This window comes from Xiphophorus couchianus, chromosome 13 (genome assembly GCF_001444195.1).
Source record: "Xiphophorus couchianus chromosome 13, X_couchianus-1.0, whole genome shotgun sequence".
NCBI lineage: Eukaryota > Metazoa > Chordata > Actinopteri > Cyprinodontiformes > Poeciliidae > Xiphophorus > Xiphophorus couchianus.
This window is the reverse complement of record NC_040240.1, coordinates 29,966,697-29,988,548: the sequence shown is the minus strand read 5'-3', so window position 1 is coordinate 29,988,548 and position 21,852 is coordinate 29,966,697. Positions and strand designations below refer to the sequence as shown.

The window sequence follows — 21,852 nt, the reverse complement described above, 5'->3', positions numbered from 1 at the left end:
AAAGATGCAGCAGCTTTTTATGAGGCTAAAACGTCCCACAATTAAAAAAAATAAATACACGTTTGGAAATGAAATATTGATAATGTACTAAATATCTAATGACTTAAATATGTCATAAAAAATTTTGCATTTCTTAAAGTGAAACAAATGTTTCAGTTTTTATCTATTTACTTGAATTAATTTTATCTGTTACTTGCCCATCTAAATCAATACAAATGACTTGCTGTGCTGGCTAACCAATCAGATCTCAGGGCCTGTGTGACAAGATACATTAGCTGCATTTCCACTGAAAATATAATTGTGGGCGTGCTGTGGAGGCGCAGGGGGTTAGCACGCCCCACGTTTGGAGGCCTCAGTCCTCGACGCGGACGTCGCGGGTTCGACTCCCGGTCCCGGCGACCTTTGCCGCATGTCCTCCCCCCCTCTCCTTGCCCTCTTTCCTGTCTGCCTACTTTAGCAAAAAATATTAGCCACTAGCGCCGCAAAAACTCTTAGGAGAAAATAAGAAAATATAATTGCAGCGTTTGACATTTTGAAAATAAATTTGCTTATTCAAAACACACCAAAATAAAGAGTTTTGCCGTTAGGATGAGGTGGGTATTTTGCCTGCATCAAAATTGGTGTGTGTCACAAAACTGCAACGGAAACACATTTTTCACCTGATGAACAACCAGATGTTGCCACTGGCACAAGCCAGAAAGAAGTAGATGACAGGAAGTAGTTGCATGGTTTTTTAATGACTTGTCATGTGAACAAACTTATTCATGTGTGATTTTCATTGTGTTTCTTTCATGGAAACACAGCAATTGCAAAATTGTGTTTTTTCGACTTTAGTAGAAAGTTTTGCGCACATTGATAATGGAAACGCAGCTGGTGACAGTTTATTTTACGATAAAATGAAGCGATAAAAAAACGTAAATAGATAAAATATATAGATGTGTGACTGTAAAATTGAACTTCAAATTTTAATATTAAACAATACATTTAGTAAATCACTCATACTGATGTACCTTAGCAATTTTTAAGTACATAAGGGTTACAATATTTACAAAATAATTTTTTAAAAGTTAAACTTTTCTACTTGGCGAGGTATTTATCACTAATTACAGTGTCATCTTAACATGTGTGCAGTAGGATAATATCATCTATAGGGAATATTAATTCATAGCAAAACTTAATATCTAAATGAATCCATATTGTCCATATGAAACACAATATGACTCTGTCTCTCATGTTAGCTCTGCTGCCGCAGGGACAGATACAGGAAATCCTTCCTGCCACATGCCATCTCACTGTACAATAAAAGCTAAATCATTGTTCTGCACTAATCAGTCCAATTTTGCACAACTGCACTGTGGCACACTGCTGTACATATATTTACATATACATATCTGCATTTTTTTTTTGAATCTTTGCAAGTTGTTTCTTATATTAACAGCATTTTATATTTTATTTTTATTTATTTATTTTTTTATATTATCTACAACTACTACTCAGCAGTAGTTGTTATTGTGTCTTGTCTCTATGCTGTAACTGCGCAGTAATTTCCCTGCTGGGATGAATAAAGTAATTCTATTCTATTCTATTCTATTCTATTTCAGTCAGATTAAAGAGAGGCTGTGTAAACTTATTACTAGTAATGATTTTATAACTTAATAAAAGATGCTCTATCAGTGAGTTCGTAAAAAAACATATATCATCCAATCATTGCTATGGTGAAAGAAACAGTTCATCAGACAGGATCTTCCACTTTAGCTAACAACATTTAAAGCAGTTCAATCAAAAAACTATATATTGCTGCTATATTAGCAGAAATTAGAAGTCTACATTTTCACAACAGACTATTGTTACGTTTGTAGCTGTTTTCTCAGTTGAATGCTGCGATCTTTTACAAAGTGTCCACTGTTTCAACTTTGGCAAAAGCAGCCTCACTTAAAAGTTTGTGGCATCATTTTGTAGTCCAAGAATGGTGCTAGCCAAAAACAGGCTAGAATGTAGCCGGACCGCGTTCTTCGGTTCCGTCCAGTACGGACGTATCTTAAACCAACATATACCATAACAACACATCAGTCACTTTAAACTCTTACAATGTCATGGAAAGACAGCAGCTCTCAGCACACAAACCAAAACGAGCATGATCACAGTGGTTGCTATGGACACGTTAGCTTGACTACATGGAGCATTTTGGGAGCTGAAAAAGCCTCATTCTTAATTAAATGTGAAACAATAACAACCTGATTGTTTTATTTGCAATAATTACATCTGGTGACAATGCAGGGTGCTACCTTTTCAGTTCTTCATCGCGAGCAAAATTTGCATGAAAGAAACTTTAAATGAGTATTTGCTTTATCTGTTATGATTACATAACACACTGAGGACGCTGCAAGTGAGATGAAGGACATTGCTTCTTGTTTTAAGGGAACCAGCATTTATGCTGTCTGTCTCATCAACAGAAAAAAGACGTTGCTGTAATTAGGGGACAACATAAATCAGTTTGTTCATAAAAGCTAAAACTCTTGTTTGATTTCAACCAAAAGCTCTCTGCTGTGAGTACCATGTTAGACTTCTTTTAAATTGGGAAGGGAAAGAAAAGGCTTTGAGGGATTTGGCAACGATGAATCTGAATAATTTTGCTTATAAAGTAAAAATTAATCAAAGCAATCCTGTGAGATTCAGTATTACACAGAGAAGCCTCCCCTGCCCCTGTCATCGTTTTGATGTAAAAGCAAACCAAAAAAAGTTCTGTGTTTCAAGTTGTTACCGAATTCTCTCGCGATGTGTGCAACTGAGAACAATTCTTTGATACGTTGCTGTTGGCAGACACAGCCAGCAATGAACACAAAACAGTGGCAACTCTTCTGCTAATTACTGGATTTAGCATAAATACAAGGTGGAAGGAACAACGTCATGTTCTGACTAACAAACAGAGCAGAAGGACACGCCACAGTTTCTCCATGTTGGCTTTAAGTAAGAGATGTAAGCGAGGAAACACTCAGAAGATGTGATTTCATTGACCATGTAAATGCACAAACTAGGAATTACGGAAATAAATTTGCTAAAGGGAAAAAAACGTGCATTTTTCGATAAAAATATTTTGCAATAGGTGGAGGTGGATTTTCGGGTGTATTGAAAATAACGTTTTATGCAAAACTGAATTGGAAACGTTTTTTTCACAACATGCGGGTCGTGATCAACAACCGGATTTTACTATGGAGGAAAAGATGAAGGTGAAAGGAAGTGGTAGTGTGTTTTTCAATGACTTATCATGTAATATAACTTATTTATGTATGGTTTTAATTGCATTTCTTAATTAATGGAAGCACCACAGTTGCAAAGTTGTTTTTTCGACATTGGCGGAATATCGACAACGATAGTAACAAACCCGTCGAGTTGCATACTTAATGTAAAATTTAGACTCACTCATTCATTATACAGAATATTTGAATATATAGGACTTTAATAACTCTTGATATTAGTAAAAAGATGTCACAAAAACACTCCAATATTTCTTGTTAAAGTGACATTTGTCTCATCAAGCTCTATCTAGAGGCTGTCAGCATGTCGACCTGAGGTCAGTCTGATCCTTCCTCTGTCCATTCCTCTATTTTGTATCTATAGGTTGCCATAGTGTCACTTCCTGCTACCATTACTTACAGCCCACTACACCCACCGAGTCAGTGTGTCTACAACAGCAAGTTATTGGGCCATAATTTCTCCCAGCTGAACACAGAAGACAGAAATGATTGTTTTGAACCCTAAAAAATGCAGACCTAGAGATCAGTAGTACAGTAGACTCAAAAGGGTAAAAGTTCACAGAGCATGTGATAAACCTCAGTGCTGTTTGAGACAGATCTACACTTTAACAGGCAAATAAACTCTTAAAAAGATTGCTAAAATAATGATAATAATAATAATATTATGGACATTTTTAAATGAATCAAATGAAATTTTTTGTTGTCTTTGTAACAACTTAGTTAGCAACTGTTGATCATACGCTCCACTCCTTCAGTTTGTCACAATTAAATTCAGTTTATCCAAGTCTATACTTTATTAAGTTGTCATGTTAAAAGTAAATGAGCTAGACAAACTTAATTTGACTACATGTAACAAATTAACTATATTTTTTAAGTTGAGCTCCATTCTCTTTTTTTCAGTGCGACACTCAGTCAAAACTTCCTTGGTTTAATAAGCTATTTGCAATAAACGGTGACAGACAAGAACTCAGTAGAAATTCTATCACATGACAAAAACATTTTCACTAAGTTAAAGCAGCAGCCATCTGGGAATGGAAAAAATGTAATCTGTTCCAGAATATAGTCTCAGTTTTGAAAATCTATAAACCTTAACTGTAACTTTGAGAAGTAAAAGAAACTATAAATGTAAGAACAAAAATCCCATCGGAGGCGAAAAATAAATGACTGTAATATAAACAAGATGAAATAAATCCCAGAGATTTTAAGAAGCTGTGCTTTAGAAGCAGGAGGCTGACTCCATTGTTTTGTGTATAGACTATCAGGGGAGACACAAACGTACAGGTTGTACATAATACGCTGGCCATTTTCTCAAACAGCTCTCTAGTGCCACATAACCCAGATATGACTTTATTTCCCCCCCAAAAATCAGAATGATTTCCTAATAGCTGCTGCTTGCTTCAGTAGAACCCAAACTAACTGTGATGAAATGGGTTTTGTTGGTGGTGAGGATGGACGCGGTCAGGCCCAGGGTGAAGTGCAAAAAAGGTTTAATGAAGTCTTTGATGTATACGAAAACCAGGAAGCACATGTGAGCAACGAAACAATGAACTTAGACTCTAGAAGGGGAACAATAACCAGACAAAGACACGACGATGACAAGAAGAGACAACGGTCCAGCAGGAAGCAGGTGAGTTTAAATACACGAGGGATTAATCAGGGAAACGGGAGGCAGCTGGGATCAATCAGGGGGAAGACATGACAACACAGGGACTAACCTAACAGAAAAACACACAGAAAAATACACATCCTCACAGTAACAAGCTATATACGTCCACTTAGCTCCTTCTTTCCAACAGCATTCACAGTGTTTTCTATTACTGTATGAACACAAGACGTTCCCTTCTGACTATACATAATACTGTCACACGCCACACTCATTCTTTGTTCACAAATATATGTGTGCTCACATCAGTCTCACTGCACACTCAACGCAAACCTCTAAAGGCGCGACTGTAAAGGATGAGTTTAAAGTCTCACTTTCAGAGGTTTGCGTTGTGAGTGTGAAAGCCGAGCAAGCCAAGTAGAGTACTTCTCTACTAGATGTGGTTTTCTCACAAAAGACGGCCTTCATAGAGGAATCACATAAGGAGAACCTGCTCTGGAAGAGAACTGTAGAAAATAAACCATTTTTAATGGAAGGTCTCGGTCACCAAACGACCACCACTGAGTTTTGGATAAAGGGCAGATGTGTAGCATCGATTTGATGCTTTCACATCAATATAAATCAAGACCTCTGAGTGTATGTTGCTAGAGAAACCTTGGTTCAGACATATAGAGTCAAACAACAGAACAGAGCTTTACTGAATGACCAAGCTCAACTGAATCTATGAGGCAGCGACATAAAAATCTGGATATTCTGCTCAATTAGAAACGAGGATGGAGTTATTTTTGCTGTTTGAGTGCCTCATTTAGCTACATTCTACTGGGACATTTAATGTTAATTTTCTGGTGCATATCTGATGATGTACCCCAGCTGACAGCTTTGAAAGCTGCTAATGAGTGGCAATAAGGCAGTTAGCCGATGATGGCGCTCAGTGTCTCACAAACCGGCAACAGTCGTGACTATCAACTGGGGATTATTCGTGCCGCCCGCCAGTGTTATTTCCTTTGTGCTGAAATGATAGCTTGTGATGGAAAGCTTTTATCTCGCAACAATGCCGTCCTTACTAAGCATATCTGACCTCTGTCGTTGTTATGAGCACCATGAGACTCAGCAGGGACAGACTTTAAACTTGTTTCTGTGTGCATATTTGTGAACTTGAGAAAAAGACAGTCTCAACAGAGAGATGGGGAACCATAGAAAAGATAATGTGACAATGTGGCAATTTACTCTCGTCAAGTGTTTCCCGAAATACACCTTCACGGCTTTCCAGGGACAGAAAGATGGTCTGTGGAGCAAAGAGCCTCAACATAATTCGCTTTCCTAACCTTGTCTTATTTTTTTAATTTTTTGCAGGAAGAGGGTCATGCATTCTCCTCTTGCTCTGCAGGGTTACAGCTTGTGATCCAGTGCAGAGCAGAACGACAGGGTAACAGCGGTGGAGTTCTCGGTAGGTGTTTCGCTTCTGCAATGGCCGCTGTCAGGGCCCGAGAGCTGTCGCTAGAGAGAAGCGGGAGCAGTCCGCTGAATACTAAAGGTGTCAGTTACCTCGCACGGTCGACTCCATCCTGCCGGAGGCGTCTGCTGCCACGAGTTCAGCAGCAGGCGAGCAACTTGTGCACCGACAGCACAGGTGACGGATCACCTGCTGCTCGGCAAAGGCGAGTTGCAAGTCAGAGAGAAGACGACTTCAGACAACGAAGTACAAAAGCCTCTTTTCTATGCAATCAAGTGAGATAAAAAACAGAAAGGCATTTGCAATGAATGTTGACTTCCTTTCTGGAACATAAAATCATAAATGCTTCACTTCTATGCAGATTAGACTACAAACCTCATCTACAGTTAGAGGAAAAAAACCCATTTCAGGATACCGTACAAAACATTTTGCTCTCATTGGGTTCTGAAACTGTCAAGGGAAATCAAGTCAAGTTTATTACTATAGCAACAAGACGGTTCAAAGGGCTTACAGTGCAAAGTAAACACAACATTTTGTCAAATGACACCATCAGAACACCACAAAACATCATTGAGAAACAAGCAACAAACATTACATTTTGTCAAAACCATCGATACATGTAAACCTATCCTCAACTGAAAGAACTCAACAGACTGAACTCCACCACGATATTTTCAGACCACTGTAAAGGGATTTTTGGTCTCCCTGTTAACAATTCACTGTATTCTTAAAAACTTTGAGGCTTTTGAGAAACTCAAGGTTGACTCAGAGGCCGTACAATAAGACTGAACACAAAAGGCCCAGAGCAGAGAACAAAAGGCAAGTAAGCACAGAAAAATATGTCAAAGTCAAGGAGAGAGGAGAGAAAAATAAAAAGCAGACAAGAAGTCTGATCAGAGTCATCTCAAGTCTGGTTTCATTTGAGGAAGTGAAGGTTCTGGAGTAGAAACTGAAGTGTCAATTAAAGGGGCAGGATTACGTATTTTCCAGACACATAGTGCCACTTTCTAGCACAATTAAGTAATTATGCTACCTTCAGTTGGTAGAAAAATTATGTACGAGTAAAATATGACTTAAAGGAAATTTAACTTTGTAATCTAACAGCTTGAAATTGGGTCTCTGTCTCTTTAAGAAACACCTGTTCTTTCTTGAGCTCCACAATCAGGAAGTCATCACAACATGGCTCCTCTATTAACCAGTTAACATTTTTACCAGCGTTGCTCTGAGAAGCAGCTCCTACAATGAACTCAGCAGACGTGCAGTTCCACCAGGCGTTTGCTAACTGCTGCTGGCTAGTCTGAAGGAGTTGAGTGTGGGAATCATGGGAGAACGTTGTTCTGTGAGGCTGAAACTCAGTTCAGAGGAGGATCTTCGTCCTCGAAGCTGAATGGTTGCCACGGGAGACTAAAAGGATTTCTCAAACATGCATGAAAGAATCAAGGCGACACTCCTGGTATGTTTTTGATGAAGGAATAACATTATGACATGAGGCAAAGCTCAAAAAGGTTAATTTCTGTCCCTTTAAAGTTCTCTCCAGTCTTTGGATGTTGGAAACTTGAAAAATCTGCGATGTATCAACTTATTCCCCCCACTGAATCTTCCCTCCTCCTAATCATCCGACATTCCCTGTTGAATCTCAAGGAAGCAGTCAGAGTGTACTCCGTCTGTCACGCACAGCTCTCTAAGGTCAGTAAATAATAAATAATGACAGTCTGGAAGCTGTCATGCTTTTTCTTTTTATTATTTCTTGGTAACCTGGAAGCTAGGTTTATATAATTGTAGAACCTGCTAAACACTAGATGATGTTTATTATACTTTGAGGTGAATGCAACAAAACCCAAAGAAAGATTAGACCACATTGGCTGGCATTTATGGCCAGAGGGAGGACTATGTGAGTTACTGCAGTTCAAAAAAGGTTCAGTCTAATCCTGGGAAGCAAGAAGGAAAGAGAGAGACAAGTAGAAGGGACAAAACACCAAACTGAATACAACTTTGTGCTTCCGGTGGGAGGGATAAATACACGTCATGCCATCCATCAGCTGAAATTAGTGCACAGAAGCTGCTCCCATCATGTGGAGAAAAATATCTGACTGAGCCTGTTGCAACAGAGCATCGCTGAGGAGGATCAATAGCGACAGACAGTGCAGAGGAGTGACCTCTGCTTCAACGGAGCTCTGTCGCGTCTCTGCAATGTCAAGAAGAATGGCGGCCTCTGCCCGTTGTCTGAGAGTTATGCCTACAACCTGGACTCAGAAAAAAGCTGCTCTGACACAACCGTCACTTGAGCGCGACAGCTAGACGTTGTCGCCGGGAAGAGCTGGGGAGATCTGGAGTTGCTCTGAAAGTTCTGCAGCTCGTTAGGTTCCAGTTGCCTCAGGTTTGTTTAAACGTTGCCAACAGATTTCATGATACTGAGAAAAATCATCTAGAAGCAACTACTAAGAAACTAAAGGGATTGGGTTTCAAATGAAAGTGTATTCATCAGCAAAGAGGGCGGGCATGCATATACTTGTTCCTGTTCATAAAACTCATGAAAGCTGCATTATAAATAGCTGATTAGCTTTCATAAAATATGTGTTACTTACACTGTACAATAATAAAATGCATAAAGTAAAACACAAAGACACAAAAAAAAACTTTTAATGAACTGTTTGTGTGTCTTGTCAGTTGCTTTCCACAGTAAATTGTAACAAAGAAATCAAGACGCAGTTGTACCAAAATATTTCGTAATTTCCGTAGTATCTAAATTAAGGAGGAAGGGGCTTGAACAATATCTCCAGACTGGCACCAGAGGTTAGAATTGCTGGTGTTCAGAAATGTCAACTAATCTGTTTTTACGCATGGAAATGGAGCCTCGTTTCCATTGAGCGGTACAGCATGGCTCGGTACGGTTCTTGGTGCCATTTTCTTGGTCTGGCGTATTCAACAAAGTTTCCACAATCAGTTGAGTTGTTACTGGGCAGAAATCCAAACGCCTAGCATCAAGTCAGACTAGCAAGACGATCAAAGTGAAACACTATTTTTTCTGTCCCCTGATCAATGAATGGACTGTGTTGTGTAGCGCCAGTAGCTTCGCCCAACCGTACCATGACACGTCCTACAACTTCAGGGGTCAGGAATGGTGGGGAATGAGTCAGTTGTGATGACCACTTTTACAGTGGAAACGAACAAAGTAGCATCAGACTCTGCTGTGCGTTCTATGACGTGAGCATAGAACGCACAGCACAATGCAACTATGGAGGACATGGAAAATATGAAGAACATTCTGCTCAGCCTGTTGTTTTTGTCAGACTCAAAACAGAAGAGAGTCAAACGTCTTCAGACATCAAGTCAAAACAGTTTGGAAATGTTTTTTTCAATGGTGGGATGGAGAATTGTAAGGGAAGTGATCTTGTGACGCAACCAGGGACTCCATCCTTGAGCCAATCAGTGACTGAAATTGTTCTGACGTGTTTTCAGCCCGACTCGGCACACTTGGGTTATTAAAAAGGGCCGGTACCATGTCTTGGATTTCCCTTTGGGATCAATAAAGTACGTATTTCTGAATTGAATTGAATTAACCATTACCAGTTGGAAATCCTTATAACCAAGGTTGCTGAGTAGGCGCTAGTTGAAAAGGGTTACTAAAACGTTTTTGGTTTTTTGCTATTTTTTATGTCACAATGCACTTACTATGGCCTACAAATACCTATCAAGTTCTCATCATGATTCCACAACATAAACCCCTGATTATCACTTGATTTGGGTGTAACAACAGATGTCTCAGACTTTGTCAGGATTTCAGAGCATACAGTAAACTGGCTGTGCACACAAGCTAGTCATTGCAGTGTAAAAAAAACAAAACTCAAAACTTATGTTTTGTGCATTTTTAAAGCAATTGCTGGACTCTCAAACTCATATAATGTGTAATAATACTAGAAGTCTCTGCAAAGACAATGCTTGCCTGATTTTAGACACCATAGTATTGTCTTAATCTGTTGTGGAGAAGACCCAGAAAACAGTTTGAGTTTTTTCCCCCCTTAATCTACTTGGAACAACTTTTATATCTTTCTGCTACTTCTGTTTCCCATCCCTCAGGTTTAAATGAATGGGTGCAGATGCAGTGTGCTATCTGTGGCAGGCTGGGGGAGTTCTGATTTATTTCCACTGCTCGCCCAAACTGACGCATTGACAGTCCGTATTGTTCTGTGGCCATGATAAATGCCCCATAAACAGACACTCCAAGCCTGTTAAATGTGCTAACTCTACATTCACACGAGTCCAGGCAGAAAATGAAACTGGCCAGAAAAGCAATCAGAGTGGGTTGCTCTCCTCTGTAGTCTCATTTCCACATTAAAGCCACCAGGTTGAGGGGATGAGACCGCTAATTTGAGCCAAAGTAGAACAAACGACCCTTTTATGCTCGCTTTCACTAATGTGGAATAAATATATTTATAGTGTTTTGTTAAACAGTCGTCTGTTATGCTAATCATTCATGAAGCGAAGTGTAGAAATCCTTAAATCGGTCGCATAATGGCTTAAACGACAAGCTAAAAACATCTCAGAATAGATGATCTGTAGCTCTACCTTTAGAAGGAAGCATTGGCTCGGTGCCACACTGCCTAAAGATAATGCACATGTCACACACACGCAACTACCTTTGTCTCCATCCACACACCGACTGAGCCAATCTGAGTCAGCACTGCCTCTGTAAATCACAATCAGAGGATTTAGAGATGGAGAGAGCCTCGTCATATCTCGCTCTGGTTTCAACAGGACACCGTTCAGATAGCTGACTGAGAGCTTCAGGTCGGTGCAGAAAAGCAAGCAGATAAATCAGGGCGGTGCACTTTATAGCGCCCATCGGTTAGCTCTGTGGGCCACACTGTTGATGCAAATTTACATCTATTGGCATTCTGATGGGAGCAATGAGATGTAGGGTTTGTATGTATGGGTATGACTTTGGTTATGTTCCCCTAGAAAAGTACATTTGCTAAGTTTTGGGGGTAAAGGCATAGTAACAGACTGGGATGTAGTAAAATGTTGTCCTTCCTCATGAGATACAGACATTGATGAAATGGCACAAGGTGTATGGGACTAAAGAAACGGTAATGTTCGATGAAAATTTCATCAGCTGACTTTCTCCTTCTAACCCTTTAAACTTGTTGCCCCCCTCTCTCCCTTTGTTTTCCATCTGTGTGGCCATTGCATTTGAAATAAACCCCAAACAATATTTAATAAAGGTTTAATTATTTATCAATTTTGCTAGATATACCAATTTCAATATGGTGAAAAAAAAAAACATCCTAGTGCCAAAACATTTTATTTTTCCAAATTGCTGTGCTTCCATTAAGCGAATTAATTCTCCAAATGTCAAATCGTGCAATTATACGGTCAGTGGAAACGCAGCTAGTGCTTTAATTCATCCTCGTCGTATCTGAAAGAAATAACAGAGGCGCGCCGCTGCTGATGGATGTTTTCCCTTCCCGGCAGCCTGGTGGAGGACCGGACTGGCTCCGCAGCGAGCTGGGCTGTAGAAAGGCTTTCTATCATCTCCCACAGGTCCCATCACTGCAGTGCAGATAACGGCACGAGGAGCTGGAAGTGATGTGCCCACCGATGTGACATATCACCAGCTACAGGTGCAGTGGAAACACTTCTCTGTCATCTCAGCTTCCCCTCCTCTCTCTCTCTCAGGTCAGCGCTCCTAATCATCATCGCCGGCGCAGGACTTGAGCGTTTAGGCGGATCGGGCCGTTCTGGCAGCATCGTTTGTCAAACCTGCCGTACTCGTAGCAACCGAGCACCTGACGGGAGCTTAGAGGCGGATTATTCTGTGAGGCGTCCCTCGTGTGTGTGGAGAAAACCACCGCTCCAGAAGACCATCTGTGGGCGTGCATGCATGGGTGTGTGTGTGTGTGTGTGTGTGTGTGTGTGTGTGTGTGTGTGTGTGTGTGTGTGTGTGTGTGTGTGTGTGTGTGTGCACAGCAGAAAGGGGAGACAATGTGTGAGTTACTTCAGAAGTGCTGTCTTATTAAATTATCTCTCCGGTTTTTACAGCGATCCCCACTCCCCACCACCACCACTACTCTCCCTCCACCCTTCTCTTTCCATCGCTCTCCCAGGCTAAACATTTGTCTTTCCATTCATGGCTGAATTTGTATTCCATTGAAATGTGTTCCTGGGGAGGTAAGTGGGAGCAAAGTCCACGTCCAAGCCGACTGTTTTTTCAGCCTCGTCGCTTTGGTACAGCCATAAAAAGGCAGACGACACCAGGGACCAACAGCGGCTCGCGCTTTCAAAGAAAAATGTACGTAGGGTTGTCAAAGTTAATGCATGAAATTAATCTAAATAACGAGTTAATATTACATACTGCAGATTAATCGCAGTCACTATTTTGACCTAAAAGCAGCAAAAGTGAGTGAGGGAGGGAAAGAACTTCCACTCATTGGCTACTGTAAGGAAGTTGGTTTTTGACTTCAATAATCTCTATTATCAGGGAGTTGGTCAAGGTTAACAGCGATCAGAAAAAAAAGTGTGTAATGCAAAGACGGAGCATTAGGGCCATATTAAGAAAACATAAAAAATATAAAAAATTTAATTACAACAATAAACTCTTAAAATTACGAGAATTAAGTCATAATAGTACGAAAATAAATTTGTAATATTATTATTTGTAACTTTATTCTTGCAATGCTACAACTTTATTCTCATACTACTTTGACTTCAGTATCATAATTATATATATATATATATATATATATATATATATATATATATACACATACTTCATTTTCTTAGTGCGGTCCAAATACTCCCGTCATATAATACAAATGTAAAGTTTCAGAAAAACCACAACAAGATTTTACCTTGTCTACTTAATTAATGAAAATGCTCAACTGCAACGAAACAAAAATACTGATAATTTAATGATTGTTTAAGGAGGTAAGAAGGAATAAAGTGGTAAAATGTAGGAGTGAAAAGGAAATTTACACAGACTTTTAGCCTTTTTGTTTTATCACCATGATTCTGTCAAACCGCGATATTGCTACATAAAATGACAAAACCAACTCTTTTAGTCCGCTTGAGGGAAAAGTGCAAAAATGACTCCTTTCTTTCTTTAGATACTTCTGTCGTAACCTTTTTGCCTTTTTCTGTAACATTAAGTCAGTTTTTCTCAGTAATTAAATCACAGCCTGAAAGCACTTCCTGTCTGGAGCAGCCCTCGCGCTCTGCCTCAGCCCGCCGATGGGAGTCACACCTACAGAAAGCTACGTGTTGATTCGTCAGGTGACTGTTTATCTAGCAACACTCCATTAAGCTGACATAGCGACTCCAATCACGAGGTGCAGTTTAATCCACCTGACAGCTAAGGAGCCACGATGAATGGGATATTTACACAACGCCAGGCAGGAAAACAAGGCAACCCGTAACACCTGTTGGAATTTTTTTCTTTAGGATTGTATGTGAGATGGAGCAAATTATCTGCCTGAGATAGTTGCATTTTAAACAGTTTAATATCAGCGTACGAAAGATAAAAAAAATATAGTCAATTAAAATTGCAATTGTTTAAAAAACTTTAAATGTCAATTTTTAATATGATAAATTATTTCAGACTTGCAAAACATAAAAACTTACCAAGTAGGTTTGTTTCTAATGGATAGATCTTGAAATAAGCTACAGGAGCTTGTTTTAAGTGAATAATTTCTTAGAATTGATGAAAACATACTTGTGGCCTTGGCAGGTTATTTCACTTATAACAAGACATTTTTGCCACGTTATAAGTGAAATAATCTGGGGTAAAATAGTGGATTTGGGTCACATTTGCCTACTGTGAACTTAGTTTAAGTCCCTTTTGCGATCAAACCAATCACACTTTAGAGACTTGATCTAAATATTAGAGCTAAACACTCTAGAAACCTTAACCGGACATGGGGAAACAATGTGAGCCTCCACTTTAACAGCAATGACTAACTTTAACTTGATTTTTCATGCCAGATTCAAAAGAATTTTTCACACTAAAAAAACTTGAGATGTAAGAAAGATTATTGTAAAATTAAAAACTGTAAGAAGAACAAAATGATTATTCTCAATTAAAAGAAAATTGGTCAGAAGCAACCAAGACACTACCTGATATAAACAGGAAACTGGTAGAAAACCAACCCAGAGTCAATCCACTGTCACATGAGCAAATGATTAAAGAAAGAAGCCCCTGGTTCAAAATAAACAAAACCAACTTGTACATGGAGAAAGTGGAAAAAAGTTTCTTTGGCCAGTTGCGTCAGAAAACCGATTCTTCTTGGTCACAAAACCAGAACTGTGCCAAGAATTCAACCAAATTAAACAAACCTGTTCAACTATAACAAATTTCAATCCAGAATTATGGCTTAATGACTGGCAAAAAAAACAAACTGTGGTTGAGAGAAGTTTCACCTTCAATGAGTGAGGGTGTATGTAAATATCTGAGCCAAGATGGCTGATTCTGACCCTGCGTTTGTTCTAAGTTAGTTGAAGTTGCGTAAAACTAAAACATGTACATAGACTGATGCTGTATCTTCCAAAATATGCTCTGACCAGCAGGATAAGTCACTAATAAAAAATTGATTCCCTTATTCATTTGTAGCTCTGAACAGAATTTCATCACACACAACCTTATTTTATTAGTGCCTCACTGATGTAAGTATAAGCTGATCCCTCCAAGGTATCATTTTTTTAAGTAATGACCTCTTGTTTTCTCAGAATCTGCAATAATAATGAGCTTGTAAACAAACACAAAGCCATAAAATAGACTGACACTTTCAATGTTTCTAAAAAAGTGGAGGCTGAAGGATTAAATATTCATATGAGTTTCTACAGAGACGAATCAGGAGGCATCAAGTTTCTCATGCTGCATAATTGGCTGATCCCAGACAGAGATGTCAGAGCATCTTTCTTTTAAATCCACCCTGAGGCACAAACATGTCTGACTGAGAAAGCAGTCATGCCTTTTACTCCTCAAATACTTTGCTTCAAAAAAGTTATTAGGATCTATTTTTTCCCCTTTGGTTTTAAATTTTAAATACTTTAATTGATTTGAGTAATGTTTGTTTTTTATTTATCAGCAGCAGCAGGTCTCTATAAGAACAAACCATACTTTAAAATGTAAAAATGACAATGAAACATATGAATGATCAACTGTACTACTTTAGGCCTGGCAAAATAAGTGATACTGTTTAAACTAATACACTCTCTATGTGAAATGTATGGTTCTTTTGTCACTGACCTTTGCATTCAGCTAAGGGCGTAAGATCAATGGGGGCTCGTCCGGGATTCATCTTTATTTTTCATGAATAGATGACTGGATGTGCACTATTATGACTAATGTTCTCGATGCTTAGGTAGAGCTGTTCATTCTTCAAGAGTCAAGTTATTTATTAGTATGTAGACAGACGGACCGATAGATAAAGGTAGATATATGGTAGATATGGTGTCAAACCTTCCACAGGACTTGAAGCAGCCAGCTCTAAATATATCTCAGAAGAAAAAGCTGCTCTAAATTTCTAAATTTACCATGGACTTGGCACCTTCATATAGCTGAGCATAATACTGGATTTCCTTTAGGAAAAAAAAAATCACAGCATGCACTGCTGCACTGCTCGTGTTCAACCCATGTGTGAAGGAGGCACCCTGTGTCCTTGTCCATAATTTATGTGAGACCTCAGACCTACACTTACGTATTCATATCACCCTAAAAGTCTTAGATATTTTTAGGTACATAGTTATGAAAAGTCTGCCTAAGAATATGGTTTATAAGCAAAATTGTAGCAGGCCTGCAATACCAAGGTACACGTCTTACACCTATTTTTAAAATCTTTAAATTATTTAGTAGGCAGATTTGATTTTAAAATGACTCTAATGTAAGAGTAGACACAGCCTCCCAGAGTAGCTTCTGTCAGAAACAATAAGAATTGAAGGCCTAACACACAACACTGATTGACCAGTTCAATAGAATATCTTTTTGAAAGTAATTTTCACTTTCTTTTGTTACTTTTTTTGGGTCTAACTATTAATTTTTTTTTTATCCAAGCTATTTTGCAAACGCAGTAATCATAATTATTTTTGATTGAATATCAGAAAAATGCTTCATGACCTCCAGACGGAGAAATAATATTAATTAAGCACAGATCAAAGAGATGGAGCAATAAAATTAGTTTAAAAACAACATTTAACCAGATTTTTTTGCAATCTATGAGTTATTTTCAAACATTTCATGTTCTGCTTTAGTCTGTTATTGTTATGTTGTTTCATACATTTTCAAATATCATTTTATGTACTTTTTGTCATTTTAATTATGTTTTTATTTTCATAATTTGTCTTTGTGAATCACTTTTCTATAAGAATAATTATCCACTTCATTAACTTACAGTGTGCCTTTAATCAGAACATAATAATTGAAAATGTTCAAGAAAAAACTAAATAATTATTTTATTTCTAATACTACATACAAACTAATACAGGGTACAGAATTACCTTGAACACAATATTCCCACTGTGAATCCTGGTGTTGGGAGCATCATTAAGTGTGGATGCTTTTCATGGACAGGAAAATAAGACAACATGACCGCTGATCAAACTACAAGCTTCTCTCTGCTAGAGTCATTTTTACCCTTACCAGTAGTAAAAACATATTTTAATCACCAGTTGTCAATGCAGGCAGCAAACTTTGCAAGGAATCAATTCACACATGGTCAGCAGGAAACTCAAAATCTCATTTAACATAACCAAAATGGTATAAAAATTGTGACGGGATGAAATGACCAGCAACCCCATGGACAACGAACGCCTTAAAAGATGAAGAGATTCATTGAAACACTTAAAAGGGATGAAAAAAACCTTTTTAATAGCTGCTGTGGTCAAACTCAAGCATTCCAACATTATAAATTCTACACTATACAGAGAAGTGGAATGATCCAAACCATGGCAAGACAAGAGAAATTAGAATAGAACAATGTTGTAAACCTCAGATAAGCTATAGAAAACTATAGTTCAATTCGTAGAAGGTGAATTAGGCTTTACAGGAGCTCTGTCAGAGAAAGTCTTACACAGCGATGGCAGCTTTAAAAACATCCAATTGGGCAAAAGATTTTTCACACTGGGTTAATGATTCAAATGTACCCATAATGGAGGTGGTGACAGTTTTGGCAACACTGATAAAGACATCCTAATGGGGTGAAGCTAATTCATGGGCTTGAAATCAACAATTCCCGACAACTCAATGCACGGCTCCTTTTGCAGACCTCCTTAAACAACGCCGGCTGTAAATCCCTGCACCCAGCTGGTACACATCACAAAGAACAGCACGATAAAATAACATGTAAGTAGAGATGTACGGATAAGTCAGCTGGTGACCGAAATCGGATGATATCCAGCTTGTTGTTTGATCAGTGACGGACTGGTCAGAAACCCAAAGAGGTCTGGTGTTTTTAACACCAGGTTATGTCTGTATGTTTGGAAGTTGTTACTGACTAAAGAAGTCTCAGAGTTAGCCATTTTCTATGGCGTGTTCTTAGCGCCATAGAACACCCACCAATCAGTGGCCGCTTCCATTCTGAAGCCGGCTACTGATCTGGTTAATGATGTTCCGGTTTTAGTGCTGAATAATCTAGTCCGTGTTTAAAGAGTTTGACCATTGAGGTTTTTAAACTAGAGCTAAGTAAAGATGTTCAAGGTAGTGAAAAATTAGGTGGAATCATCCTTTCGGCATCTGCTAGTGCCAATTGTAAGCCAACTTCAGCTCTGTGAAATGGTAAATTCGCGCTTGGTGTCACATTGGATTACAGTAAACTGCATCAACAGAACACGTCAATCCACGTAATGTACAAACACTGTATGTCAATCATTTATCTTGATAAAGTTTCCTTTGAAGAAAAAAGTACGAGTAGCGGGTGACCAGCCTAAGAATGCTAGTGTCGCCAACGCTGGGTGGGCAATTGTCATCATTTTGGCACGGAAACCGTAATTTCAGAGTTAAGACAGGAGCTAATGTATGTAATATATAATCCAATAATGTAAAAAACTGTTTAAAATGTCCGCTTTGTAATTATGTTGTCCACTTTAAAAAGCATTTATTAAGCAATGTAAAATTATGTTCTTGGTTAGCATTTCTTACAGGTCTAAACTTTACAAAATGCTCCAACATGCTGACGCCAGAGATCTGGCAAGTCGCAGCAAAGCTGTGGTTGGTAAACTCCAAGTCAACAGCCTATCGGCCTGTTTTACCATGATCCAGCAATGTTTCTACCTTAGCATTTGCACACACAATTTGTTGATTTTGCAGATTGCTTTTTTATGTTATTTTTTTGCTAAAGCAGGGCGAATCCAAATGCTGCCAGTGACCGAGGAGAGAACGGAGAGAACAGAGAGGACGGCGATCTCAAAAAACAAACACCCGGAATAAATCAAATGTGATTTGAGACGACGATCACAGATGGTGAGACCAAAGAGGGCTCGTACAATTTCTGTGAGTCCTCTGTGATTCACACATTCCCCAAGCTGCTGTCTACACTTCTCCAAAATAGCCTGGAGCCAATTATAAATGCAGATAAAAACATGGCTGGAGACGCTGGTGGCTTGGCCGCTAATTGACAGGTGAAGAAACGGCCACAGAACATTTGCCACTTTTGTTTCTTTTTTGTTTGTTTGGGGTTTTTTTCCCACACACACCACAATGCATCTTGACTTAACTTGTTGAGACTGGAGTATTGGTGGTTAATCACTGCCGATAACTCCACAGGCGTATTTGTGAGGGACTTACCCCACTGCAGAGGAGCGAGTTGCAGGTGCTCCAGGACCAGCTGGTTCAGGGCCCCCTCCACGCTGGCCTCTCCACGCCGCTGTAGAGATGGGTGGCTAGCATTAAGGACAAAAGCACGACTAGCTGTTTGTTAGTAATTACTAAGTTACTAACAACCAGTAAAAAAGTTCTATTTTTGTTCTATTCTATTTTTTTTTTAAAACAGCATATTATGTTAGACAGAACATGGGAAATTGTGACAAATCTACAAAACTTAGTTTATGCTCATGTAGCACATTCTGAGCCTGAGAAGATTAATTCAATGCTGAAACGTTATCATAGGTGCCTTGAAAAAGCATCACCACATCTAGAACTTTTTCACCAACTTGTTCAGCACAAATCTAAATGTATTTTAATGAGATTTTATGTAAGCCACATAATGCCAAAATTGTGTTGTGGAAGGGAAAGGCCATATAGTTTTCCAAATAATTGTCTGGTGCACATCTGTATTCAACCCCATTCTCTCATTCTTAACTTGCTGCTGGTACACCCAAATTTCCCAAAGGTGAGACAATGAAATAAATGTGTTTTATTCCACTCTATTCTAGTCTGACAGCCCAAATACAATCTGGTAGTTCCAAATGCCCTTGGAAGTCACTTAATTAGTAAAAAAAGAACTGTTCTGTGAAAGTCTGAGAGGTTTGTTCAGGAACATCGCAGAACAAACAGCATCATGAAGACCAAGGAACGCAGCTGACAAGTCAGAGTTACGGAAAAGTTTAAAGCAGAGGTAGTGTAGACAACAAAATCCCAAACTCAAGTATGTCTTTAATCCAGGGTATGGAACAACCACAAATCTAACAAGAGTTTGCTATTCAAGTATACTGACAGGCTGGACAAAGAGAGCATAAAAAAGTCAAGTAACAACGAGCCCCTTGGTAACTCTGGAGGGGCTACTGAGATCCACAGCTCAGAGAGGGTCATCTGTTGACAGGACTACTTGTCCTAAAGACTACTTGTCCTAATGGACTACTTGTCCATTGTCAACTCACTCTAACCGGTTAATGGTTCGATTCTAGACAAGTCGGGTGTGTCTGCTTTGGAAGCTATTTCCTGACTTTATGGGTAGGACCGTGAGTGTGCAGGGGATCTGATCAAGAGCCCGATGGTGTCATTTTGCGCAGGTAAACTTGCCTTCACTCATCCAGTGATAGGCCAATCAAAACATGTATTCTGCTACATAAATCAATTGTACACAATACCTGGAGTGACCCACCTTGAAGTGGCTTCAAAGGTTAATGAAGACAAATCAGGCTGGGGCTGGAAAACAGGTTACTAGCAAAGAGGCTTTCAATGTTTAGAGTTGGAACCTTATGGAAGACTGTGAAGAAGTTAGCCACTGTTGAAACAAAGCTTTAAAAAGTTCTGTGTGAAGATTACCGGAAATTGCGTGTGCTGCAAACGACCATCCCACACTGCAAAGAGAGAAGTGCTACGCTGAACCGGATGGCTGATAATGTTAATTCAATATTTGGAAGCGTGACCAACACGAACTGAACAGCTTCGGTCACTCCCTTTGGTACCACCGCTAGAACTACAAGCTGAATATGAAAAGGCGCAGAAATCAACATCATCGTTCACAACTCCTCCTTCTGTTTGCTGATTGGCTCGGTTGAAATTCTACCAGAGAAACCCAAGTCAATGGGAGAAATCCCAGATGGAACCCTAAACGGAGATCACAATTGAGCAATATTGCATAGGAGAGGAATGGCCTCAGTACTTGCGATGTGACAGAATGTGTGAACAAATTCAAGGGGAATGAAACCTTTTGCAAGGGACCTTAATAAACATAGCCACCAAATAGGAAGCATCATCATAAAGCTTATAGTCACATCTATATACCACATTTTTTGTAATGCTTAGCCAGCTTTAAGCACTATAGTCTTCAGTTGCTTTGCTGGTACTCAAACTTTTACTTTGAAATGCAGTCCTTTGCCAGGATTTGCCAGAAAAGTCTTGGTTCACTTTAGCAGTATGTTTTGGTTTGTAGCTCGTCTTTTCTTTGTCACCTTAATAGACGTGTAATCCAGGTTCACTCGTAGCAGTGAGTGAGTAATACAAGAATGTAGCATAAGACAAGGAGAGAAAAACTGAGGGTCCTAAGAATCTGAAGAACTGAGAACAAATCCCTGATGCAAAACACAAGTACTGACTTCTAATCTTCTCATAGCAGGATATAATGAAAGACCTCAACATTTTTGCAATTCTCACTATAAACCACAAACATGCCTAAAGCATTTTGATCTCTGAATATCATGGCTTTTCATCAATGCCTCACATTTAGCTATGGGAAATGATTTGCTTTTGGTGCTTCAGCTGTGATGTATGCAAATAGTTTTAGTCATTTGCACAGTAGAGCACAAATCCCTACCCTAACTTATAGAAGCCATTAAAGATGTCAATATGTTAGTAAGACGCGAGTATAAAACTAATACGCTGCAATAAACACACACTGTTAAACTGATCGCAGGGAGGGCTATCAACGCATGAATACTGCATCAAAACAAATACGACTGTCAGGGAGCAATTACCCAGATAATGTGTGATGATAAGGACAGCGCTGATCATTTACACAGCTGACATTTGGAATAATAGGTTAAGCATGAAGGACCCGTGTCTATTAACCTTTGAGGAGAGAGTACAATGTGCCCAGTGAGGAAAAGACAGAAAGCCAAGGAGCTATCGACACGCAGACAAGATTGTGCCGGAAGGTTCTGCTTCTTCTGAGAAG

At 39.1% G+C, this 21,852-nt stretch overlaps 1 protein-coding gene across 2 annotated transcripts in view; it reads right to left on the bottom strand.

Moving 5' to 3' along the window:
* The window catches only part of trappc9 (trafficking protein particle complex subunit 9), a 210,999-nt gene that overhangs the window by 45,430 nt on the left and 143,717 nt on the right, over positions 1–21,852 (bottom strand). For both annotated transcript variants that reach the window (XM_028036159.1, XM_028036160.1), the window contains one exon: positions 19,083–19,173. In XM_028036159.1, coding sequence (XP_027891960.1) covers positions 19,083–19,173 — 91 coding nt within the window. The remainder of the gene's footprint in view (positions 1–19,082; positions 19,174–21,852) is intronic.